The sequence below is a fragment of the Tachypleus tridentatus genome, chromosome 13, assembly GCF_004210375.1.
Source record: "Tachypleus tridentatus isolate NWPU-2018 chromosome 13, ASM421037v1, whole genome shotgun sequence".
NCBI classification, from domain to species: domain Eukaryota; kingdom Metazoa; phylum Arthropoda; class Merostomata; order Xiphosura; family Limulidae; genus Tachypleus; species Tachypleus tridentatus.
In genome coordinates, this window is record NC_134837.1 from 214,461,718 (window position 1) to 214,489,034 (window position 27,317).

General features: G+C 33.1%; 1 protein-coding gene across 4 annotated transcripts; it reads right to left on the reverse strand.

Moving 5' to 3' along the window:
- Positions 1-324: 324 nt before the first annotated feature.
- Positions 325-26,832, reverse strand: LOC143237172 (tubulin beta-4B chain-like). 4 transcript variants are annotated; one of them, XM_076476137.1, is made up of 7 exons: positions 26,426-26,444; positions 17,809-17,917; positions 16,913-17,023; positions 13,108-13,352; positions 10,175-10,811; positions 8,697-8,869; positions 325-1,302 (listed from the first exon to the last, which is right to left on the reverse strand). In XM_076476137.1, exons 3-7 carry the CDS (start codon positions 16,971-16,973, stop codon positions 1,105-1,107), a joined length of 1,314 nt encoding a protein of 437 aa, XP_076332252.1. In that variant the 5' UTR covers positions 16,974-17,023; positions 17,809-17,917; positions 26,426-26,444; the 3' UTR covers positions 325-1,104. The 4 variants fall into 4 exon arrangements, with proteins under 4 accessions (XP_076332252.1, XP_076332250.1, XP_076332251.1 ...); XM_076476135.1 differs by lacking the exon at positions 26,426-26,444 and adding an exon at positions 23,116-23,374; XM_076476136.1 differs by lacking the exon at positions 26,426-26,444 and adding an exon at positions 19,309-19,419.
- Positions 26,833-27,317: the final 485 nt, after the last annotated feature.

Here is a 27,317-nt window from a genome sequence, read left to right on the forward strand (position 1 = left end):
AAATCAACATACAGCTTTTACGTGACTCTGTAATTAAACCTAATGGGCCTTGTGTTTGGTATTGTGTTAAATCCGAAATCATGCAAACGTTACATAACTATAGGCTCGTCCACTTCTGAGTATTTCATAATCGTTGTCAAACGAAATTAGCTCTTTCTACAATTTTCCCGAAATAACATAGGCGCGCTCCATATTTCAAAAATTAGTTGTTCTAGTTAATTCGGGTAAATTCACTTTTTTCCTTCTTTAAACTTTTTATTTATATATACTAAATTAGTAACTGTTATTTACTGATAGCAAAATAAATGAAACAAATGTGATTTTCCAATTTATTAATACTTTAGTCTGCATTATACAGGTATTGTAATTTCTCTATACATACATAAATAGAAACGTTAAGAACGGCTTGATATTTCACCATTGTAAACAAATTTGGTTTGAAAGTTAAATAAAGCAGCACCCAGCGAGAATGGTGCTTGTACCAAGGCATTCTGTTAAGAAAATATTAGGCTTAACTACGAAGAAAAAAAATGTGCTCGTTATCTGTGATTCTTTCTTTCAAACAGAAGAAGAAAAAATACTGTTTGGAGATTTGTCTAGAAATTTGAAATACGTTACGTCAACAGTCTACTTATAATTTTAAGCAATAAATATTTTAACTTTAGAATTTCTTAAAACGAAATTCGTTAATTTAGAAAAAACCAAAAACAACAGGTGATCTTATTATTACATCCAATGTTGTAAGTCTTAAATACAAATTTTTTTCTATAGGCTATGAAAAATATTTAACTTACATTCGTGGAAGTGTTCTTGGAGTATTTACTGGCCACATTATTTTTGATTATCATTATTATGCTCAATAATATATATTACACAGACTTTCTCTTTTTTTTTTGTTATAACCAAAAATCAACAAGCCATGATTAAATGAATAAAGTATGCTGAAATAAAGTTGAGTTTTTGAAGTCCTTGCACTTATCAAATATGTTTTAATTCTTTTTCTCAAATGTATCTCATTGCTAGATGTCGCTTTTGAATGATATGACGTAACAAATCTCCTATTTCTGACTCCCTTCGGTGCAATATCCCCAAAAATTGAAAATTCTACTCTTCCAAAGCAGGTGTTGCTTCACGCCCTTGAGCTCCGCTAGTAACAGATCCGGCAGTAGGAGCCCTTTCACCAGCAGAAGGAGCTCGGACATCTTCGGTATAACTTGGATCAGGAGAAGGAGCTCTGAGGTCTCCTCCAAACTCCTGATCTGCAGGATCTGGAGAGGGACCTTTAATATCACCACCATAAACCTGTCATTAAAGACAAAACCATATAAGACCTTCCAAGTACTTAGTAATAGACTTTATCAGAATAATTTGAAAAAGAAAATCAGCCTCGTAATTGAGGAGAGGATTTGAAAAAAAAAAAAACTGTTTTATCACAACTCGTGCCAGTGCAACGTAAAGACAGTCGTAATGGCAACAATTTATTTATGAACGACCGTATCAAATTCGTAGGCATGGGTTGGTCCTATGGTAGGTTCCTGGATATGTGTGACACAACAATAATTCTTCCCTCCAAATTTTAAACTGAGGGTGCATTATAAGAATTACAGTTAATACTTTGGTGTTGATACTGCCTGGTCAACAGTTTAAACTTAGGAGCGAGAACAGATAGACTGAGTACATTTACCAAAAATATGAATAAACTGGAAGGTAATACGGTCTACCGATGATTCAACGATAAGCTTGTGCGCTTATAACACTAAAATCTGGGTTCGATTTCCGTAGTGGGCATAGGACAGATTGCCTATCTTGTAGCTTTGTGTTAAAAGTTATTATCAAACTGCTCTGCTTATGGATCACCTGTTATTTTTCAATCTCGACAGGCCCGGAATAACCAGGTGTCTAAGTCACTTGACTCGTAATTTGGGGATTGCGGGTTCGAATTCTCATCACACCATAAATACTCGCCCTTTCAGTCGTGGGAGCGTTATAATGTGACTGTCAATTCCACTATTTGTTGGTAAAAGAGTAACTCAAGAGTTGGCGGTAGGTGGTGAAGACTAGATGCCTTTCTTCTTAGTCTTACACTACTAAATTAGGGACGGATAGCGCAGATAACCCTCGTGTATTTTCTTGGGAAATTCAAACACAAACAAACAAACATACTGTACTGTTTGTGAAAATAAGTTATATCACGAGAAAGCTGTAAATTAAAACTCAGAAATTCTTTCTGAATGTGACGTTATTTAATACATATGATGTGCTTGTTTAAAGAACAAGTAATAAATGAAGTTAAGATAAAGTTGTAATAATTAGTGGAAAGAAGAGTAGGTAACATTCTCTCTTTCTTCGAAAAGACAACTAAAAACCTTTTTTTTTTTAGACTAAATGTTTTGCAGTACCATCTATTGAGCACATTTGTATATTCTAGTTCAAAACTTTTAGTTATTAATACAACAACTAGGTCTCGATCATTTTTAGGATGTAATTCTTATTAAATAAATAAACCTGATTTTTCTATATCCCAAGGATATATTAACCTTTACTTAACACACAAAAGAATGCATAAAGAAGAATAATTTTTCAATGGTCAATTTTTAGTACTTAGCGCCATCTAGTGATCGCGTGTGTATTTGTTTTCATTAAAGCTATTTCATTAAATTTCACGATTTTCGTTTTCTTTCAAGATATTTCGCTTATTAAAGTCTCAGTTTCCACAGGAAGTTTCCTAAAAAGTAACAATAAGAATTATTTGTCGTTAAACACACAACTACACATTGAACAATGTGTGCCTGCCTACCGCTGGTTTCATAACCTGGTTTTTAAAGTTATTAACCTCCAAATTTATTGCTTAGCAATCAGCAAGCAAGGATGAAGGAACAGTAAACAACTTGTATAGTGTTATTGATAATACACTCAGTTTTCGAAGTGGCAAATTTTCAAATGTTAGTTGATTTTATCTTTGTTATTTTCAACAATATAAATCTTGTTCACGGCCTACACTGTCCATCAAGAAACATTATACATATTTTATTACAAGCATGCCCTTTTAGTGTATACCACCTCTATTGGTGGATATTAAAACTAAAATTATTTGAATACCAAACAAAATATGCCACTGATATAAATGTTTGTTTTAAATTTCGCCCAAAACTTCATGATGCCATCTGCGCTAGCCGTCCCTAATTTAGCAGTGCAAGACTAGAGGGAGGGTAGCTAATCATCACCACTCACCGCCAACTCTTGAGCAACTCTTTTACCAAAGGGTAAGCATGTAACAGGGATTCAAACCCGTAACCCTCAGATTACGAGTTAAGCGTCCTTATCACTTGGCCATTCTGGGTTTCCTAAGAAAAGTACAGTATAGACCGATACAAAATGTTAAAAAATGTGTCCGATCGATTTTTTATAAATACACGTCAATACAAATGCAGCAGTGCATATACAATGTGAGATTAGTAACAAACTGCATATCAACTCTTAGTTATTACTGTGTTTCTTAACTGTTTGTTTGTAGTTAAGCGAAAAGTTACACAATTGGCTGTCTCTGCTCTGCACACCGCCGGTATCGAACATCGTTTTCTAATATTATAAGTCCGCAGACATACTGCTGGACCACTAGGAGGAAGGGAGAGGACGTTCGTTTTTCAACTGAATTTAAAGGCGAGAATGAGAAGATAGATTACACTGGGGAACATTTTTTTCAGTAACTTTGAGTTGCATTGGATATTTTAACTGATTCTGAAGGAGTTTTAGGCGCTGATTTCAAATCTGAAATTAGTTTTTCTCTACAAGCTCTAGTTTGTATGCAATTTGAGGTTAATGAAATTGTACAAATGTGAACTTGCGTAAACCATGTATAAGCATTTTCACGTCCATATATATAGATAGCTTCTAATATTTTGATCATTCTTCTTTTGTTTCAGATCAAACATGGCTTCCAAAAAATAGATATCATTGCAGAAACAAGCCTGATGCCTTCTGCTACATATGTGGATGCTACACACTCAATCGTCAGAGACGTAACATATCCTCGTTCGTCAGGCGTGCCTACAAGGCATATTTTGAAGTTCATCTTGGTGATCAAGACAAGCAATGGGCTCCTCATGTTGTGTGCCACAATTGTGAAGAAATGCTTCGAGACTGGACCAAAGGAAAACGCAATGGTCTGCCTTTTGGTGTTCCAATGATTTGGCGCGAACCCACCAACCATGTAACTGACTGTTATTTCTGCATGGTAAACACAACGGGTGTTGGGAAGAAAAACCGACATAAGATTACGTATCCGAACATTCCCTCAGCTATTCGGCCTGCTCCGCACTCTGAAGAAGTTCCTGTTCCAGTTTTCAAAGGCTTGCCTTTATTGGACGATAAAGACATTGGACATGATACAAGCGAACAAGACAGTTGTGACAGTGAATTGTCAGAAAAGTGTACACAATCGGAGAACTGTTCTTCAGACACTGAACCTTTCCCCGTCCCCAAGCCTCTTCCCCAGGCTGAACTGAATGATTTAGTGCGGGATTTAGGTCTTTCAAAGAAAGCAGCAGAGCTTTTGGCATCAAGATTACAAGGCAGAAATCTTGTTGATCACTCTGTTAAAGTATCATATTTCAGAAAGCGTGACCAGCTTTTAGTGACCTTCTTTTCAGAAGACAGACAGTTTGTTTACTGCCATGACATCCAAGGGCTTCTCAAAGAACTGGGTGTACCTTACTATAGTCCTGCTGAATGGAGACTCTTTTTAGACAGTTCAAAACACAGTTTAAAGTGTGTTCTTTTACATAATGGGAATGTTTATGGAGCAGTACCTGTCGGTCACTCAGTGCATTTGCGGGAAGACTATGATGATATGAGAATGGTCATGGACTTATTAAAATATCATGAGCACAATTGGATCATTTGTGTAGACTTAAAGATGGTCAACTTTCTTCTTGGACAACAGAAAGGTTTCACCAAGTTTCCATGTTTCCTCTGTATGTGGGACACCCGAGCACGAGACAAACATTGGGTCCAGAAGGACTGGCCTATTCGTGACACCCTTGAAGCAGGCATGCCAAATATCATACAAGACCCAATTGTAAACAGAGATAAGATCATCTTTCCTCCTCTTCACATCAAATTAGGTTTGATGAAGCAATTTGTCAAGGCACTGGAAACCGAAGGTGAATGTTTCCAACACATCATCACAGCTTTACCAGGGTTATCATTTGAGAAGATCAAAGCAGGCGTGTTTGATGGCCCACAGATTCGAACCCTAATTCGTGATGATCAGTTTGTTGCTAAGATGACCGCTTTAGAAAAGGCAGCATGGTTATCCTTTGTGGCAGTCGTTCAGAACTTCCTTGGAAACAATAAGGCGGAGAACTACAGTGAACTTGTGAACAGAATGCTCCTCGCTTTTCGTGATCTCGGGTGCAACATGAGCATCAAGCTTCATTTTTTGAACAGCCACCTTGATAAGTTCCCTGACAACCTGGGGGCTGTGAGTGACGAACAAGGAGAACGATTCCACCAAGACCTAAAGGTCATGGAAGAACGCTACCAAGGGCGCTGGGACAAAAGTATGATGGCTGACTACTGCTGGAGCATTAAACGAGATTGTCCAGATGAAGTGTACAAACGCAAAAGTTACAAACCCAAATTCCTACCTGAATAAAATACACAAACAAATTGACAAGCTATACCTATAATTTCCTATAATAATGAAAAATTAAAAAATAAATAAAAATGTCAAATTGCATAAAATCTGTAGCTTGCAGACAAAAACCGACTTCAGATTTGAAATCAACACACTCAAATTGACTATAGAAAGGTCTTTTTTTAAATGCAACAAAATGAGTGTTCCCCAGTGTTATCTTCTATTCGAAGACGAGTGATGAACTGCCATCTGGTAACTAAAAGTAATAATATTAAAACATAAAATATAGGTGCCAAATAAGTTTAACTTGTGAAGAAAAGTGTTAAAAAATATCAACAGTTCGTGTCATAAAGATTTAACGTTCAACAGCAGTAAACTCACGTTCACTACGATTTTCCTTCTCTTAAAGGTTCTCTGATAAGTCTGACAGCTTATAACGTAAAAATCGGGTTTCGATACTCGCGGTACGAAGAGTACAGAAAGCCATTTGGGTAAATTTATGTACTAAAAATATCGGTTTAAGAGCTAGATCTGACTTCTGGTTCTAGGCACCGTTCTTATTTATCTATCACTCAATCAACTCAAGTTAAACATACTCTTTTAGAATATTAGCTGGAGTATTCGTCCCGTGGGAGGAAGTTATATAAATTCATGATTTATGAAAGGTTATTTTCGGACATGAAAAATTGCTTTCTTTATATGTAATTACAAAAGAGAAAAAAAACATGTAAACGGTAATAAAAATTGCAAGACACAAAATGTAAAACTGAAAATTTATATACATCTTCCTATAGACATAATGAACATCCACATCAAGCTTGGTGAAGATTCAACAACGATGGATGAAGTAATAGTAAAAAAGTCCATAAAAACCGCAAATCTGAAAATTTTGATGTACACCCGCAAAGACCTAATGAACCTCCATACCAATTTGGGTGAATTTCTATTCCACCCTGAAAGTAGTTACATGGACATACAACAGAGATTATCATTATATTTACAGAGATACGTATTAGATTTGTGTGAATATAAAGTATCGAAACATTTAGTTTAGTATTGAGCCTTATATATATACATACATAAACACACATCCATATAATTTCAAGCTTCACTCTTACACACTTAAGCTCTCGTCTGTTCATTATAAATAAATTACTATAAACTGTAAAGCTTTATCTGATGCTGTATGAAACTAATGTCTAAAAGCGAACGATTTAATAATTTCTAACTACAAGTAAGATTCGGCCATCTTTATTCTACAACCAGTGAAATAATAAAAAGGGTTTTAAAATTTGTGTATATATATTTTCATGGAGTGTTATTCAAACTAAAGAAACAAAATTTGGTTTAGAGATATCACGTACTTATTTAAATACGTAATTATCAAATGTACCAACCTTATACGAAAAACACAGTAATTATATACCTAATATACGAAATAAGTTTACCCTGCATTCGTATAAGTAGTGTCATCTGTTGATCACCTTTTAAATTTTCTTCTCGTTATTGTGTCCATGCCATTATTTATATTTTTGATTATCTTCTATTGTATCGTATCCCTTTATCAACTTGTATGTGTACAAAGACAATTTTGCATTTTTCTGTAGCAATTTCCGGGGGGTATGCCATGAAGCTTAGCCTAAATCTTCCATAGAAATATTTCTCGCAATAAGGTTTGGTTTGGTTTTTGGAATTTCGCACAAAGCTACTCGAGGGCTATCTGTGCTAGCCGTCCCTAATTTAGCAGTGTAAGACTAGAGGGAAGGCAGCTAGTCATCACCACCCACCGCCAACTCTTAGGCTACTCTTTTACCAACGAATAATGGGATTGACCGTCACATTATAACGCCCCCACGGCTGGGAGGGCGAGCATGTTTGGCGCGACGCGGGCGCAAACCCGCGACCCTCGGATTCTCGCAATAAGAGAAAACAAAAATCTCAGAGCCGTTCTACGAGCCATTATGCCGCGGTAAAAGGAAAAAAAAAGAATAGTTTGGTTTGTTTTAAATTTCGCACAAAGCTACACATAGGGCTATCTGCGCTAGTCATCCCTAATTTAGAGGGAAGGCAGCTAGTTATCACCACCCACCGCCAACTCTTGGGCTACTCTTATGCCAACGAATAGTGGGATTGACCATTACTTTATGAGGCTCCCACGGCTGAGAGGGTAAGCATGTTAGCTCTCGTGTAGCTTTGCGTGAAATTCAAAACAAAACAAATAATCTCAGAGCCGTTACGCAGAGGCTAAAAAAAACAAAGAAAATGTGTTGCTAATTCTATTTTTTTTCTTTTTGGTCCAAATAGTACTTCCAATCCTAACTCCTAATAATCATTAACTAGATAATTAATGAAAAAATATTGAGTTTTCAGACAACTGCGAGCCCCCCGCTAGTACAGCGGTATGTCTCCGGATTTACAACACTAAAATCAGGGGTTCGATTCCCCTCGGTGGGCTGAGCAGATAGCCCTTTGTGGCTTTGCTATACGAAAAACAAACAAACAAACAAGACAACTGTGAAAAGAAGAATTTTACTGAAAAATAGTTGCATTCACTCAAACGTCACATATATCAATAGGTCGAAATTTATTCAGCCTGTTTGGCTTACGGGTTTGATTGTATGATCAAACCACATTTTTTTAACATTTCTGAACAATATTCAAACAAACGTAGTGATTAGAATGATAGCAATGTTCCAAGAAACCTTTTCGAACTGTAGGTGGTGTTTCTTTAAAAACCTGTATATATTATTTCTTTCAGAAAGTGAGCTATTCATAAAACTTCAACTACGTGATTTATTTCATGCTGTTCTCTAGTGTGACCCTACATTCTGTCATGCTGTATTTCTTACATCAAAATTAGAACATAAATTAAGATTTCACAGCAAAATACTTTATTTCTAGTGCAGTAAAAAGACAACACACTGATGATGGTTATTAGCTTAAGAATGTATACGTTTTTATTTAAAATTAAGAAGTAAAAAAGACAAATGGTGATGACATAATAATGTGGCATAAGACAATGCAGGCAGAACTTAAATAGAAACATCTATCCCTCAACCTCAGCTTCGCCTTCCTCTTCATCAAACTCTTCATCCTCATCTACGGTTGCATCTTGGTACTGCTGGTATTCAGACACTAAGTCGTTCATGTTCGATTCTGCCTCCGTGAACTCCATTTCGTCCATCCCTTCTCCAGTGTACCAGTGAAGGAAAGCTTTGCGGCGAAACATGGCTACAGGTAAAACAAGATTTGTTACTGATGGTAACAACATAGACATGTACACATAAGTTTCATCTAATTTTAAAACATGAGCTTCAATTTGATGGAAAATAACAAATATTTATCTACAAATAGCAGGTACAAAAACAACAAACTTATTTCCACATTTTTTGTAACTTCACTATGTTACTCATATTTTAATTTCAAAATTAAATGTGACGAAAAATTTAAAAATAAACATAAATTTTGTGGGAAAAGATATGAATTATATATCTATGAAGACATTTAATAGTTTAGTTATAAGTCTTGATGAATTTCTGGATAAATGTGCACTGAATTATAACTTTGGGCTAAAGTGAATATTATAATTAATTCTAAAAATTTAAAAGTACAAAAAGTGAAGCACTAAACAGTTTCCATTTGAAATTTATGATGTACGTTTTATTTTAAGTTCTTTTTCTAACAAATGGTTAATCAAGTAAAATAATGTAATTTTGAGACACATTCACTTAAATTAAGTTTCTTAATGTGATAATTTACAAATAAATATTAAACGACACTTTGTCACAGTTTAGCAACAACTCTACAAAACAAAAATAGATCTTATGTTTGTCCAAGTGTTGTTGTTTTTTTAAAAGAACTACCCAAACTATACAGGATAAAGCTACTTAACTTGTGTGTGTATAATCTCATAAAACTTTGAATTGTTTAGTTTGTGACCATTTGAGAATGTTGTTATACATAAAACAAGTCAACCTCAAAATCCATACAAAAACTGAAAGTTTGTTACATCTTTGTATTTGTTAAATATTTTCAACTATGCAAGTAAAGGTATTACCAAAACCTAATAGATACATCATTAAGATTGGTAATTGGCACTTGTAGATGTTAAAATACATAATGACTATGTTGCTTAAGCAGAAGCCTCCCAGCATAGTACTTTGATGTATGCCATTTTATGTGGTTGAAACCAGCACTATTAATTTATATAACACAATTAATATTGTAGAATTTACACTGTAAAAAGTAGATGTATGGACATCCTATTACTGTGCTGAAAAGTTAGGACTTGTTATTCAGAATAAATTATTTTAATAACTTCTAATTTCCTTTACAAAGTGAAAAATGTTTTCAGTGTTCAACCCCTTTACATCCTAGTTAAGCCTTTTTGTTTATTGTTATTTGTGACATATTGAATTGTAAGAAATACCAGAATTTAAAAACATCATGGGTCAAAAAGATGGAAAATCATAAAATCATCATTAAAAACCAACTATAATACACACAGTTTTTTCTTTTTAGCAATGATAAACTTACCTGTGAATTGTTCAGATATTCTCTTGAAAAGTTCTTGGATGGCAGTGCTGTTCCCTATGAATGTTACAGACATCTTCAGCCCTCGAGGAGGAATATCACACACAGCAGTCTTGACATTGTTAGGGATCCACTCTACAAAGTAGCTGCTGTTTTTGTTCTGCACATTCAACATCTGCTCATCCACCTCCTTCATACTCATACGTCCTCTAAAAATGGCTGCAACAGTCAAGTAGCGGCCGTGACGAGGGTCACACGCTGCCATCATGTTCTTTGCATCAAACATTTGCTGGGTCAGCTCGGGAACAGAGAGGGCTCGATACTGTTGGCTGCCTCTTGAAGTTAACGGAGCAAATCCAGGCATGAAAAAGTGGAGACGGGGAAAGGGCACCATGTTCACTGCAAGTTTTCTTAAATCTGCATTTAGTTGACCCGGGAAACGAAGGCATGTTGTGACACCAGACATGGTTGCACTAACAAGATGGTTAAGATCACCATAAGTTGGAGTAGTCAGTTTGAGCGTACGGAAACAGATGTCATACAAGGCTTCATTATCAATGCAGAATGTTTCATCTGTATTTTCAACAAGTTGGTGAACTGAGAGAGTTGCATTGTATGGCTCTACTACTGTGTCTGAAACCTGCAAAATGTTATTTTCTTATTCATAATATTAGACATAATATTCATGTCTAAGCACCTACAGGATCTTTTTTATTATTTACAGTCAATTTAAAGGGGCATGAAAAAAATTCAAGTCTGAATGCATTAGAAATGCTTAGATTGCTTTCCAAAGTTGTTAAGAAAAAAACATCTCAATCTAATTATTGCATCCTTTCAAAGACAATGTGACACAAACAGTATTAAAGTACAGTAACATTTTCTGTAAAGGAGCAGTTTCAACTAAATTACTGAATGAAAAGCATATTAAATTTATTTTAATCAAATTGTTTTAATATAATATCAACAAAGGTGTTTCAGCTATAGAAGTGTTGCCATTAGAAAACCTTCTTCCTTAATTATAAGAAAAATGATTAATTACATACAAATTACCCAACACTATTATCTGTCTTTAAAATAAAAGAAACACATCTACTCTCTTTGTTTTGAAGCTCATTTTTTCTCATTCATCAATTCATTAAAAATCACTTTAAGTTACACACACAGTAGTTAGTAATTTAACATTATACTCACAAAGAAAAATAAAGACGAAAATTAAAGAAACAAATTAGCCAGACTGATAACTTTAGTGCTTATTTCACAGGCTATAAAATATAGTCATGCCATCTGTCATGAGGTACATAGAATTAACCAGAAAATAAGGCTTTTCCAAAATAGACACTAGGCAGGCATATGGATTTTAAAACAGTTATTGAAGAAAGTGAAGGACACACATCCAGATAAAAATTCATTTATTACAAATATTTTGGGCACATGTTTTCATCAGGCTTAAAACATTATACAAAAACTGCAAACTAGATATAAAAATGTATTAGAAAAATTAAAATAACAAGTGATTGTGCAAAAACAAAACATGACAAACCTAAACATAAATATTCACAACACAGATTCATATTTAAATTAAATACTACATCTCTCTGTGGCATTTATAAAACAATTAAATCCTTTTTGTCTGTAATAATTATCCTTTCCCTCATCTTCATGCCTTTTCACTCTCACTACTCACCCTCTATTTTTTATTTTTTGGACACTGTATTTAACATTAAGTATACAATTCACCTACAAATTCTTATTACGAGTCCTTCTTGTTATATTTTTTCTTAATGATACTGTTTCCCTTACTGTAATTTCATTCTCATTTCTTCTCCATGCTAGTTTCTTTTAGTACACCATATGTGTCTCATGCTACATTCATGTAATGTTTTTTTTCAGATAGCTCGTTTCTGAGAACATGCCTCACATTAACTTCATATCATTTCTTGTATTTTCTCAGTTACAATTCTATTTTAAATTTCTAGTTTCTTCATATTGTTTTTAAACCTTGAAAAAAGGATATGCCCAGAAAAGCTCACTTTTATTTACATGTGTCATTTATACAATAACTGTTTACTAAATTCCACATCTTGAGAATTTTTCTGTTTGTTTTTAGCACATCAGTATTAATGCCCCAGATGACACATTAAGATAGGAGGGGACTACCACTAATACAGAACTTAAGACAGTCAACAAGAAAACTGACAGGTTATGTATGTAAAAAAAAACAACAACAAAAACTTTTTTCATTAAGTTATTGAAAATGTCCCTCTCTTAATGTTTCAATTCCAAATTAGACAAAACAGAGGTATAAAATATTCAACACAGCCACTAAATGTACTAAAGGAACTTTCATTGGATCTTTAGGCAAAGTAGACATAGTAGGTTTAAGAACTTTAAAGGACTGCATCTACCTGTTGAGTGAAAAGAGGTTGACATTTCAGTTCTATATCTCATCTTTTTTCACTTAACAGGCAGTTGGAGTTCATTAAAGTCCCAACAAACTTACTAAGATATGTTTAGATTTATTACTTTCTCTTGAGAAAACCAAGGTTAGAAATGATCTTACAAAATGATCTAGAAGATTAATAGGACAAATACCCCTAATTTTATTGTACCACATTCTGAAGATAATAGGATGAAAGAACACAAGTTTAAGGTTTTGAGAAAAAAAAAAGATAGGATTTTCTAACACCAGATGTAGTTGATGCTAATATTTTATAGGAATTTAAAAGGAAAATTGGTGATTTCTGAAAGAAAAATAATGGATAAGTTTATATTTTTGCTTATTGCAAGCTGAGTTTATTTAGACAGCCTTTAAGGACCAAGTGGTCCCTTCCGTGTCAGTACATTGAATTATTTCGTGCTGTTTATTTACAGAAAAATTATTTTTATGTTGAAAATGAAACAGTTTGAAAACAAAATAGTTAGTAATCATTTCAGACCTTTGGAGAAGGCACAACACTAAAGGTGTTCATGATCCTATCGGGGTACTCCTCCCGAATCTTAGAGATCAAGAGCGTACCCATGCCAGATCCAGTTCCTCCTCCTAGTGAATGAGTCAGCTGAAATCCTTGTAAACAATCACAGTTCTCACTCTCCTTTCTGCACACATCCAGAACAGAGTCTACAAGTTCTGCTCCTTCTGTATAATGACCTTTAGCCCAGTTGTTCCCTGCACCACTTTGTCCTAAAACCATCAAAAAATAGTACATAATTATCTTTCAGCCATAATTTCAATATGGTGTAAGATGCACAATGTAAAAGCTAAAAAAGAGAAGTGTGTTTTGATGTGGTGATGTCTTATGAAAAACTCATTCTGCTAATAATTTGTAATCCATTAAACCTTATGAACTGTGGTGTTAAAATAAAATATTTCAACACCCTGGAACAGAAGTATATAGATATTAAAGCAAATAAAATTAAAAAAATTATTTGCACTTTCTTGGAAAGTTCAAACATAAAAATTCCTTCATGTCCTCATCTTGTCTGAACATTAGAATATTCTGAATGATAATTCCACTGGTATACACGTTTCCATGAAATATGTAGACAGGTTTCACTACAGCAAGAGCAAAGTTGAACTTATAACTAGAATAATGATCTCTAATTAATGTTAGCAGCACATTAAATTACAGGTGTAGATACCCAAGTGATGCAATAGGCTTATTCTAAAATGTTGAAACTGTAAATATGAAATAGATAGTTTGGAGTTACTGAATTATTATCTTAGGGTGTGTGTTTTGTTTGTAGTTACACACAAAACTACACAAAGGGCTATCTATGCTCTACCCACTACAAATACCAAAACCTAGTTTCTAGCTTTGTTAGTCTGCAAACATACCACTGTGCCACTGGGAGAATTTGGAAGTGAAAACAACCTTAAGGCGTTTGCCTTTAAAATTCATTTCTTTTTAGTTTATTTTTTTACCCAAAAACTACTTTTTAAAATGCATTTCTTTGCTCAAATCTAATTCAAGCCAATGAAGGAACAAAACTAAAACTGCCAAATGTTAGCCATCATTATAAACAACTAATTTATGAAACCATAAATGAGTATTCCAGTTCACTAAATGAGTATCTGGTTTGAGCTTGTACCAAATGCAATTATACATTGATTAGAATGTACCAAGTGCAATTATACATTGATTAGAATGTACCAAGTGCAATTATACATTGATTAGAGTGTACCGAGTGCAATTATACATTGACTAGAATGTACCAAGTGCAATTATACATTGATTAGAGTGTACCAAGCGCAATTATACATACTTGTAATTAACCAGTAGCAGATATAAGGCTGTGTGAACCCAGGGGCTAATAATTTTTGTGGGCCCTATATCCCATGTAATTTTACATAGAATAAAATTATCAATGGTTCTTGGAGCTAATCCCCCTCTAGCCACTACCTAAATATGCCACCTGAATTACCAGAACCCTTTGGGAAATTGATGAGAAAGCTTTCGGTGTTTTTAATTTTCTGAACATACATTAACTCTTACAAAAATAAACATGACATATATATATATATATCATGCTTGTTTATATATACCATTTCTATTTTCTCTAAAGAAATGAAAGCAAAATATACATATACCGTATAATAATATGATTGGTGTATGTAAAATGTAACCAGTAGATGGTAATATAATTCTTCATGTAAAGCTGACATTTTATATTAATATTTAGTAGAATGGTAATATTGTTCTTCATGTAAGGCTGACATTTTATATTAATATTTAGTAGAGTAGAATGGTAATATTGTTCTTCATGTAAGGCTGACATTTTATGTTAATATTTAGTAGAATGGTAATATTGTTCTTCATGTAAGGATGACATTTTATATTAATATTTAGTATAATGGTAATATTGTTCTTCATGTAAGGCTGACATTTTATATTAATATTTAGTAGAATGGTAATATTGTTCTTCATGTAAGGCTGACATTTTATGTTAATATTTAGTAGAATGGTAATATTGTTCTTCATGTAAGGATGACATTTTATATTAATATTTAGTAGAATGGTAATATTGTTCTTCATGTAAGGCTGACATTTTATGTTAATATTTAGTAGAATGGTAATATTGTTCTTCATGTAAGGCTGACATTTTATGTTAATATTTAGTAGAATGGTAATATTGTTCTTCATGTAAGGCTGCCATTTTATATTAATATTTAGTAGAATGGTAATATTGTTCTTCATGTAAAGCTGCCATTTTATATTAATATTTAGTAGAGTAGAATGGTAATATTGTTCTTCATGTAAGGCTGACATTTTATGTTAATATTTAGTAGAATGGTAATATTGTTCTTCATGTAAGGATGACATTTTATATTAATATTTAGTAGAATGGTAATATTGTTCTTCATGTAAGGCTGACATTTTATGTTAATATTTAGTAGAATGGTAATATTGTTCTTCATGTAAGGCTGCCATTTTATATTAATATTTAGTAGAATGGTAATATTGTTCTTCATGTAAGGCTGACATTTTATGTTAATATTTAGTAGAATGGTAATATTGTTCTTCATGTAAGGCTGACATTTTATATTAATATTTAGTATAATGGTAATATTGTTCTTCATGTAAGGCTGACATTTTATATTAATATTTAGTAGAATGGTAATATTGTTCTTCATGTAAGGCTGACATTTTATGTTAATATTTAAATTGCATCCAGATACTGCAAAATAGAAGTTAAGAGAAAACAAAAATTATTAAGATAGAAGATATGAAAGTATTCAGTGCAACTGACCTAATAAAGGAAGGATATTAAATCAAAGTAATATTACTATTTCAAGTTTCCTCACACACAGCTGTAGTCAGTGAATTGGATGTATAAATAATTTAGCAATATCGATATCAGCAAGTAACTTTACCATCTGGATTTTAATAAGTGATTATTAGTGGTGTAAGAAACCATTGATTATACCAGGAGTCAAAGATTTTGTGTCCTCAAACAAATGCTTGTTTAATCTTCTAATAATCGACTAAAACAAACAAAAAATGTATCCTTTATTCTCACAGCAGGAGAAACAAAAACTGCACAATGGAGAAATTCTCTTCTTCTCTCACTCATGTTAATAATGCATGACATCATGGACACACACTCGTCACCATATGCAATATTACCTGCATCTGGTTGATGAATAAGCAAGTCAATGCACATTCAAGTTTCGAGAAAACTAGCGCATATTATCAAGACAGCAAAAGCCAGACTTAAGAAAATATTTATCACAATAACTAAGGGCATGGGACTATCTAATTAACATTTATAATGTTACCAGTAATCAATCATTAAATTGAATGGTTATAACTAATATCTACCACTAGTGGTTACTCATAAAAAAAAGCAATCTCTCATGACTGGTAACCATTTATTATCAGTTAGCAACAGTATTTGGAAAGTCCAACATTGATGAAGCTCTAAAAAGACACAAACCACTAGAAATTATAATATATACGTTATTCATACTTTTATAGTAATCAGTGAGAATCTTGATAATTAGGTCAGTTACATTTAAATCCTTCAGTAAAATGACTAATGAGAATTGGTTGCAAAAGTTTAAAGAAAATACAAAATGCATTTACATAGAACTAGTACAAAACTATTAAATTTATACTAAATGAATCAATTTTGCAACATCACTGCTCATCCATCAGATGGTATTTCAAACAATGCAAAATTATCAGGCCTAAAGAGTTGTTCAAATGGTCAGGAAGGTCTGTCAACAATAATTTAGCCTACCAAACACAAAATTATCAGGTCTAAAGAGTTGTCCAAATGGTCCTGATCTCACAGAATCCATGGTCCCTGGTTCAAGATCCACAAGCACTGCACGGGGAACATATTTTCCTCCTTAAAGTAAATAAAAAAAAAGGAACTAATGAATGAAAATGTTGAGAATAAACGCATATTGTGATACATAAAGTGAGAGCCTGTGCTTCAAGAAAGAGCATATCTACAAATTTATTTTTGCACCTAACAGTCCATTCACAGAATCAGTTCATGGTTTTTATAAATCAACATAAATTATTGTATTTTAATAAGTATTTATTTAACAGAAGTAAATCTCTGAGTTCTTACATTTATTCAGAAACTTGTGTCCATCAATGGTTAAGCAAAGGCATTTTTCAAAGTTACATTTTCTTCTTGTTTTGCACAGCATTTTTATCATTTAACAGAGATCACCTCATTACTTTTTATATTATTATATTTATAAAAAAACAACATTTCTCAACAAACTTGGTTATTAATACTTTCCACTGTGTTTCATTATTTGGAATAAAATCATCTATAAAGGTATCCTTAAATACATATATATATGTATAAAGGCAAGGCTTGGATTAGTTGAGGCTCTATAGGAAATGTTTGGTGTTCTTTACAGTTTGATAAATTTTATAAAGTAATAGACAATCAATAGATAATAACTAGATGTTAGAAAGGATGTAATGTTAGAAAAATTTGTAAGTTGGTAAATCAGTGTTTAAGTTTCCATCTTTGGCTTTCTAACGTACTGTTGTTAAGTAATAAGATAGCTTCACATTCATTACCCTACCCCCTTTATTTTTTAGCTAATGCATTACATTAAATTTCTCCTTCATTTTCATGTAATTACCAGCAAGCTAAATTCACACCCTTACCAGTAGCTTCATTGTAATACACATTAATCCTTTCTAGCTGCAAGTCAGAATCACCATGATATGTACCCGTTGGATCAATCCCGTGCTCGTCAGAAATAACTTCCCAGAACTGAAAACAGAGAGATCAAATTCAGGATTTTGTACTAGATTTATTTATGTTATTTCCTTCACTTCCTGAGAAGGGGCAAAGATATTACAGTGGGGTCCACATCTGTATCTAGAAGCTAAAAGATCATTGTACACAAAGGTTTTAATCAAGATGGAGAGTCAGTATGGAATAGTCCTTTGGATATCTTTGAAGTATTTTTTAAGATGGAAAGATTGGGCATTTTCACAGTTTTGGGTTAATGATTCTATAAAGCATAACTGAATTTGTACAAAATTTCAGGGGCATATAAAAGTTAAGATTCATCATTACACTACAAAAAGTGATCCAGCTCAATGATAATTTTAGATCTGAGAAGGATTTTTGAGTTTTTGAAGGTGAAATTTGACATTATCCAAAATAAACATATGCAGTCTGAAAAAGAAGCAGCAGGGTGAGGGTTTGCAATCTCTGTGACTCCTACTTTATTATTACAGGTAGATATACATATATACAAATATCCATTTTAGATTTGTCAAAATTTCTTTTCATTTTGATCTACAACTTTTGCTGTTTCTACTAGCTTTTTTATGACATATCTACCATACACCACACTTCTAAAAAGTCATTTGTTAGGTCTGTGAATACAGTCTGTAGCTCTCCAAATGCTATTCAAACAGGAAAGTGAAAACGAAAGAGAAATATACAATGTCATCAGTACTTGTAGTATCATGCAGTTCATTAAAAAGATATTTTTCTCCATCTTTTTCATGACACAAAATTATTAAATATAAAAAAAAAATTATGTCATAACTTCACAATTTTAATTTGTCAACATGATGATTGAAGAAACTTCAACTAAAACTTGGTATTGCAAATTTGAGGTTGGAATGAAAAAAAACTGGAGAAAGATAAGATTTTTCCCTTAGCAAAACCATGTCGACTAACCCATAAAATTCTAAACGTTGTTAAATGGCTTTGCAAAGCACCTTTTATGACACTTTTCAAAACATTCCACACAACTATGTAAGACTGGCACTAAGTAAGAGTTCAGCTGCTTGCCAAAATGACGTTCAAAACCAAGGCAAATGCATTCAAAATATTTCCATAAAAAAGGAAAAAAAGGAAAAAAAGTGGAACATTAAATCTCTACAAATAAAGTATAATACTTTACTGCTAAATTCATCTCATTACTCAATTTTTGAAACTTCACTGACATATTAAGGGCTCTTTATGTCATAAATCAAAAAATAGTATTTGATGTTTCATCCACTTGTGAATTAGCCTCTATTTTATAAATCACAACACAGGTCTTTAAGGAGCAATAACCCCTCTACCACATGATAAAAAGTCTGTTTTGCTGAAATCAATCAATGAATATCACGTGAACTTCCTCAGCCAAAATTTGTACTCACATTAAGACTCTGTAATGATGACCAGTTCAAGAACATAGCAGTCACAGGTACCCTCCAGTAGTTGATCAGCTTATACCTATAGGTTAGAACCTCCATTTTGAAGTTATAGGAGTTAGAATTATACTATTATAGTAAGAAACAAACATAGGTTTTAAATAGTTCTTGAAAATTCTCCAAGACATCATGTGATACCAGTCTTGACATTCCCCTTCACAAAATACCATTTCTGTTCTGGAAACATGTTAACAGGGATTGTTTACATATCTATGTTTGAATGTTTTTCAAAAGAGAGATAATAACTGAAAGTGTTTCTTTCATTTCATTTGGGGATTTCCTTGATATTTCAATTTGTATAGCATTTCTCTCTCCGGTGTCATTAATTTGAAACAAACTTGTTCGTTTACATTTGGAATAAATGTCCAAATGGTTAAGAGTTTTGTAGGCTATCCAGGCTTGAATAGATTGTGACTATGATATATTATAAGGACAGTGGCTACATGTACACAGAATTCATGCAAGAAACAAACAAAAATGTTGCAATCAAATACATTTTTTTGATATTAATGAGGAACATCATTTGGAGCAGAAAACTGCCAGTCTTCCATAATTAGAAATGTACAAGTAAAATGAATGAAGTAAAATAAAAGTAGAATGTACAAGTAAAATGTAAAAATTAGATCAAACAGTTACATGTACATAGAATCTAAGTACTTTATTTTAATTAAAGTTTTAATACCCATACCAGCCATCTTTAGAACACCTTTTCCATCAAAGTATAATCTTCTCTTTTTAATCATTACAAATAAAATTGATTATTTTATTTAAATGAGTTTCAAATATTTTTGGTGCAGAAGTCAGCCTAGGTTGGATTATTCCTTAATGAAACTCCTTTTAGTGTTCTATCCTTCAGAATAATCAGAACTTTTGTTAAGTTCAGAGACATGAGAGTCGGTTTGTGGTTTAACTGCAGTCATATGTATACTGTTCTTTAAGCATGGCCTCTTTCTACTGGCTTAGTTTCTTTTCATTTGACTTAAGTTATAATGTTTTGGAGAACATGTTTCATGTTTTCTTATATATATTTCAGTTGCTACTGTCTGGTAACAGGATCTTGTTGATGGGCACATACACTTTTCTACAGGATACAGTATGAATTTCATTGGTAATTTCTTGTACAATAAAACACCTTAGTTGACTCTTACAATCCACTGGGTAAATCCTTCTTGGGTTTTTATAGCATATTTATAATTCAATTTTTTCTTCTGACTTTTAAGTTAAAAATCATTTTTGCATAAAACTAACAATTTCATCTTCTCTCAAGTGATGTTCAGATTTTCTCAGATGTAAACTACCAGTGCCACACAATTCACACAGAATCTCACACTGGTAACACACAGACAGGAAATAAACACCAAGCAGTTGTTCTTCCAGTCTTATTTCTTTGTGCTCACTCATCCTTTTAAGAGCATTGTTGAATGTTTCTTCACAGTTTGTTGCAATTCCTGAAGTTGGAGAGTACAGCCATGTTATTCTAGAACCAATCAACAATAATGTTTTGTAAGGGTCTTTTTACACTTGCTACCAAATAATCAATAAATGCAAGCCTCTGGTTAACTTTAAATTTAGAAAACAGGGAATAATACAAACGTTTACTTTCAGAATCCAGAAGTTTGAATTTCCATGTTTTTTATAATCTCTTGCTCCTCCACAGCCAGAAAGCCAAAATTTCAGGTCTTGAAGAATGTCGTTCCAACAGTGAAGCAACTTCAGTTTAAGCAACTCTAATACAACAGCACCAAATGCCTGCTGCATGTCTGTGATAAGTATAATATACAGTTTCTTCAATGTTGGCAACTGATCAGTTAAGACTCAGAAAAACAATATGTGTGACTGTTCATTTTTCTTGTCATGAAATAAGAATGCAACAGGACAGGAATGGTAAGTTTCTTCTGAAATCTAGTATTCTTAAACAGCAAGCACCATAAATAAAAATCTCCTAGACAAAATGTTGTGTCATAGCTAGCTAAAAATCCATTACATGACTCTAGTGTAGTAATTAACTAATTCATTAAAGCCAATATCAACTGTAAAATAAGGCAGAATATTATAACTCAATGTACAGTCTTATTGTGTAATTCACTTAATAGCTGACATAAATGTCGTTGTGCGAAATTCTTCTAGTTTAATGTGATTTCTTACTTGTTCAGGATCTCTTGGCTGTTTTAATTTAATTTAATCTTGTGCAATTGGTTGTAAAACAAGTTTTCTGTATGTTTGTTTTGACCTTTCTTTGCTTTCCTTTGTGGTTGTTATGGTGGATGGTATAGTACACAAGTGTGGCCGTTCCAAATAAGTCTAGCCATTATCATAAGGGTATGACACTAAACTTCTATTAGTACCAAGACAGTGTACAAGAATAAAGCCTTCACAAATATTTATATCATCTGATATGATTCAGTAGGAATATCTTTTCAAGTTCGTTTACAGCTTCATCGTTCATGATATTCCTTAATCATGTTTGACAGTTTCAATGAAAATTTTCTAACACACCTACAGACCCACTGTATACCATCTCAGTGTCAGTCAGTTCTTTTAATTCTTACATTAAAAAAAAGAATTGTTATATTTTGCCAGATTGTGGCAATCTGGCTGGAAGTTTTGAACATTTATTTGTTGTAGAAAATATATAGTTTTTAGCTGTCTTCATTGTTAATGGTTCCTTTAGAAAACTAAAAGGAATATATATTATTGTTCTCCTATATAAGAAGTATCTTTAGCACTTACATCTATTGTCATTCTGTGTTCTGATAAGTGGGTTTTTATGTGGCAAGTTGTCTTGCCTTTTGGAACTTTTCTTGCTGCTTTGCCTTATTTTGATAAAATATATTAAACAGTGTGTCTCAGTTTGAAAACTGTTGAGTGTTAGATGCATGTTTACTCGTAGTTTGGTTCAAAGTTTGAAACTCAGCAGTTAAGAAACAAGCTTTTACTTCCTGAACTTTATATCTTTTGTCATGCTGTTTTCCATATAAAATCCACAACACCTTTTTGATTTATCTTCCAGCCCATGTAAAGTAGTTTCCGATTAACTGAAGTATTTCTTATTCTAACAGATGATGCAAGTTTTTTTTTTTTTTTCCAAAATGGAGATTTCATTCCAGTAATTTCATTGTTTTTAATATCACTCTGTGAGTTATCACTAACCAAAAGGAGATGCCTTACAAATTTCTGTTCACTTACTTGTTTGTTCATAAGCATTCTATGTCACAACTAGTGTCGAGGTTTTACCACTTACAAAGAGACACACACACACAACTAAACCTAACTATATAAAAAACTAGATTTACAAAAGTAAAACTTTCAAAAAATTTTACCTCTAGAAGAATGAATTTCCACACAAATGACAAATTAATTAGTTTTTTATGCAAAAGTGCTTATAAAACAATGTAAAAAACTAGAAATAAATGTACAGCATTCAAACTTACTCAATTCAGACAAACAAATAATTGCAAAACATATTCTGCTAGCAACCTCAATAAATATCTGCTTGAAAATAAGATAAACAAGGTAATAGTGAAAAAAATTAACAATGTTTTTATTTGTTCATTGTTTGAATAAGCACATGATCTTTATTTCTCCTCATTGGCTAAGAAATGACAGTTCTAAATAATCAGAGAAAGTGGGAACTTTTATTATTCTATAAACACAGCGTATATATATGGCTACACATTTCTACCCTTTTTAGAGACCACAATATCCATTCCTTCCATGTTTATTTTGTTTGTTTGTTATTAAGCACAAACTTACACAAAGAACTAGCTGTGCTCTGTCCATCACTGGTATCGAAACCCAATTTTTTGCGGTATGAGTTCGCAGACATGCTGCTGTGCCACTGGAGGATCCCATGTTTATAAACGTATGTCCAAACATGGTCAAGTTTATAATATTGAAAATCTCGACTGACAAATATAATCATAACTTGTCGTAAAATTTTAAAAAAACCTTTTAATTTCATTATTTGGAACAGAACACAAATCTACACAACGGGCCATCTGTGCTCTGCACGCTACAGATATCGAAACCACTGTGCCGCTAGGGGGCCCTTATTAATTAAACACTTTCAATCTAAGACCGTAAATATTTTTATAGAGTTCTACCCTATCTAACCTCCGTCTCAAATTTCTAAAGCTGTATACACCGTTTCACCTTTCCAATTTTTCAGGTGGTTTTATAACAAAACTATCTCAGACAGTAAGATCCATCGAAATAGATAACCCCTTTGAAAGCGCTAAGGCTATGAAGCTTCGTGTAGTTTTGTTTTCAATCGAATTTATTTTAACCTGTGTATTTTCCTAACATAATAAACTGACCTATCGAAAGCAACATATCATCTATAATAATTATGTTGTGAACGTGACATTCTTATATAAGTGGTACATTTGAAGGAAGCACGTGCAACAGAAGAAGTAGATTATAATTGAACAGTTGAAATAAAAACAACACAATGGATAAACAAACAAGATTACTCAACAGCCACAGTATTTCAAAGTATTGTTTGTTTTACTGAAAGGAAACTGGCTGTTTTTCTTTTACAACAAAAATTACTTAGAACTAAAAATAACGTTTTTTGTTGATTTGTATAGCAATATCTTAAAATCGTGACAGGGTAGGAGATAATTTCAAACACATTCCGTTTTCATTAAAAATATCGCGTTTATAACTTATTACTTTTTGAAAATTGTTAGCTACTGCTCTATATAATACTGCTTTAGTGTTGTTTCTGAGTGAGTTTTAAATATCGAAATAAAGAAAACTAAAAGTTTGAGTACCGAGACTAAAACACGTAAGTAACAGTAAACAACAATTTATAAGAATAATTAAAAGTACTTACAGCGAACATACTACATGTGTTAACAGAATGTTATGCCTTCTGAATTTTACGTGTTGAAGCATCGAATCGTCGTGTATCTGAGATTGTAAACTGCCTCAAATTTGTATTATGTAAACCGAAGATTTTTTATTGTTTTGAGTTTTATTTATTTATGATTAAATTTAAACGTGTGAGATTAATTTTATTAATCATAGATTAGTTTGCACTTATTACGTATCGTACACACATTGTAAAAACAGATTCGTGATATTGTTTAAAGCTACAGAATGGGATATCTGTGCTCAGCCCAGCGCAAGTATTGAAACATAGTTTATGACGTTACGTCCGCAGACGTACTATTGTGCCACTGGGGGAGCGGGGGAAGGCCTATGATACTGTCTATAAAAACCACGCAAAAATTACTTTGTATAATCAAGATATCTGTATTTCAGCATTGCTTTAAACACATAAAATAAGTTAGCAATGGATAATAAACTGGTTTGAAAGTATTCAACTTATTTTCAATGAATAAAGAAAATTGGTATATTTGCGTCGTATGTCATAGGCCTGGCATGGCCAGGTGGGTTCAGGCGTTCGAATCCCAGTAGCACCACACTTGCTCGCCCTTTTAGCCATGGGAACGTTATTGTGTGACGGTCGATCCCACTATTCGTTGGTAAAAGAGTAGCCCAAGAGTTGGCGGTGGGTGGTGATGACTAGCTGCCTTCTCTCTAGTCTTTCACTGCTAAATAAGGGAGGGCTAGCGCAGATAGCCCTCGGGTAGCTTTGCGTGACATTCAAAAACAATCGTATATTATTTAATCTTTTTGGACTACAGTTTGGACTGCGAAGACGGTACTTTGTTTTCTTTTGCCATATTTCACCTACGCTTCAAATAAATAACTCAGGTCTAAAGAACCTATTGCTCTGTTTTATTAGAATATTTATGTCAACGTTTTATTGTAAGTGCGCTATTACAACATGTAATAAAACTAGTAGTTGTTTCGTTCTCTTGTGACTGCTGACGAACACTGGCCTGGCATGGCCAAGCGCGTAAGGCGTGCGACTCGTAATCCGAGGGTCGCGGGTTCGCGCCCGCGTCGCGCTAAACATGCTCGCCCTCCCAGCCGTGGGGGTGCATAACGTTACGGTCAATCCCACTATTCGTTGGTGAAAGAGTAGCCCAAGAGTTGGCGGTGGGTGGTGATGACTAGCTGCCTTTCTTCTAGTCTTACACTGCTAAATTAGGGACGGCTAGCACAGATAGTTCTCGAGTAGCTTTGTGCGAAATTCCAAAAACAAACAATCTGACGAACGACATTATTATTCTAAATTTGGCCTGAAAATATCTCGGGTATAGTTGTAATAATGACCATGCTATTAAAATGAAATTAAAGAATGTTTGGAAAGATAGAAAGTTCACAATGCTTTATTGTATTATCTAAAGAGTTGTATTTTATGTTTTTCTTACTATCATCAACGAAGCTAATGGCAAATATTTTGACTTTTAACAAAGCAAGAAAAATCTAATTTTCCTTCTTAATAAAAATATCAAAATTAGAGGTTGTAAAATGTTAGAACAAGTTCGAGATACGGCAGTTACTTATTTGTGTGCGGTGTAGACAGTAAACCACTCTCATGATAAACAGTGTTGCTAAGCAACTTTTACTCATATTGTAATGACGTTGCTAACAGCATGTAAACTACATTGTAAAATAACTTAATACCAATGTAATTTTTCGGTACAATGAAAACTCATCGGTTGTAAACTAAGTTGTCTTAGTTTAAGCTTTAGACAACTAGCTAGAAAAATTAAAATATAAGCGTAGCTTAGTCGTAACGTCAAGCACTGAAATCAACTTAAACGAGATAATAACAAAATTAAACGAAACTGATATTACTTTCTTATGCGACAAAAACGAAATACTTATAAGTAACAATTAAAAGTTAATAATTTCTGTAGTGCATACTGAAGTATGAAACACAGTTAGAAATAAACGGCTTTATAACATCAAATTTACTTTGCTTTTTATTTATCTGGATATTCAAAGTTTCGTTTTCCAAAATGACAGTTTCTTCAGAAACATTCCATTGAAAATTAAAACTCGTATCGTAAACAATTCCAAAAAACAAACCAAAAAAACAACAGAACTAAACCTGATGTTCTAAGATCGTTCAATTTCAGTTAACTACAGGTTGTAATATGCAGTAGAATTATAATTATTATTCATGCTTAACCAGACTTACCTCTAAAACTAGTAAAACTTATTTAGTAAAAGTACATATCTGAGTTTCACTTTCGCTACCAGTACTGTCAACGTACAATTCTTCGCTTAGTTAATACGATTACGAAAGTAAATTCAGTAACACTGTGTAACAGTTATGTGTTGGCTTATTCTTACTAGTACTAAATTACAAGGAATGAAATACCAATTTAACATCGTCGTGTTATAAATACAACATAATTATCAAACCTTGGAACCAATTTGATTTCCACACTGTCCAGCTTGAAGATGCACTATTTCTCGCATTTTAACAGCTATAGGTCGCAACTGTAGTAACGCCAAAGCTCTTAACCACCAGAAATAAATTGAAACTTGGAATTTCGATGACGGTAGACGAAGTTCATGATAATCGATATATCGATTGCATTTAGGTTTATGTGTATTACTCCGTTTGTGGTGCAGAGTAACCACGTCACTCCGTTAGAGATCTTTGCAAATAAATTTTTTAATTAAATAATGGTTCATATACATATATTTGTACATATGCATGTACACACATCTATTTGGTTGAATTCATAACTGCTATATGTGAAAAGCAGTTGAAAACCTGGATATAAATACTACACTATATTGCAACGCGCATTGAGAGAAATATATAACACTCTAGATACGTAACACGGCAAACAGTAAAAAAATGCACGTAATGTGGTTGCAGTCTGGCGCATAGTTGATCATGTGACTAATAGAAGACTCAGAAAACAAGGGTTAATGTCAAGTAGTCCAATCAAAGTATTTGCTTATACAGTTGCTATGACTACTAAGGATAGGAAAGTGACCACGATAAGTGTTTATTCATTCCTGCTCTATTAACGTCTAAAACGTTTTACTGCAGTTTAAAAGGCGTACAAAATAAC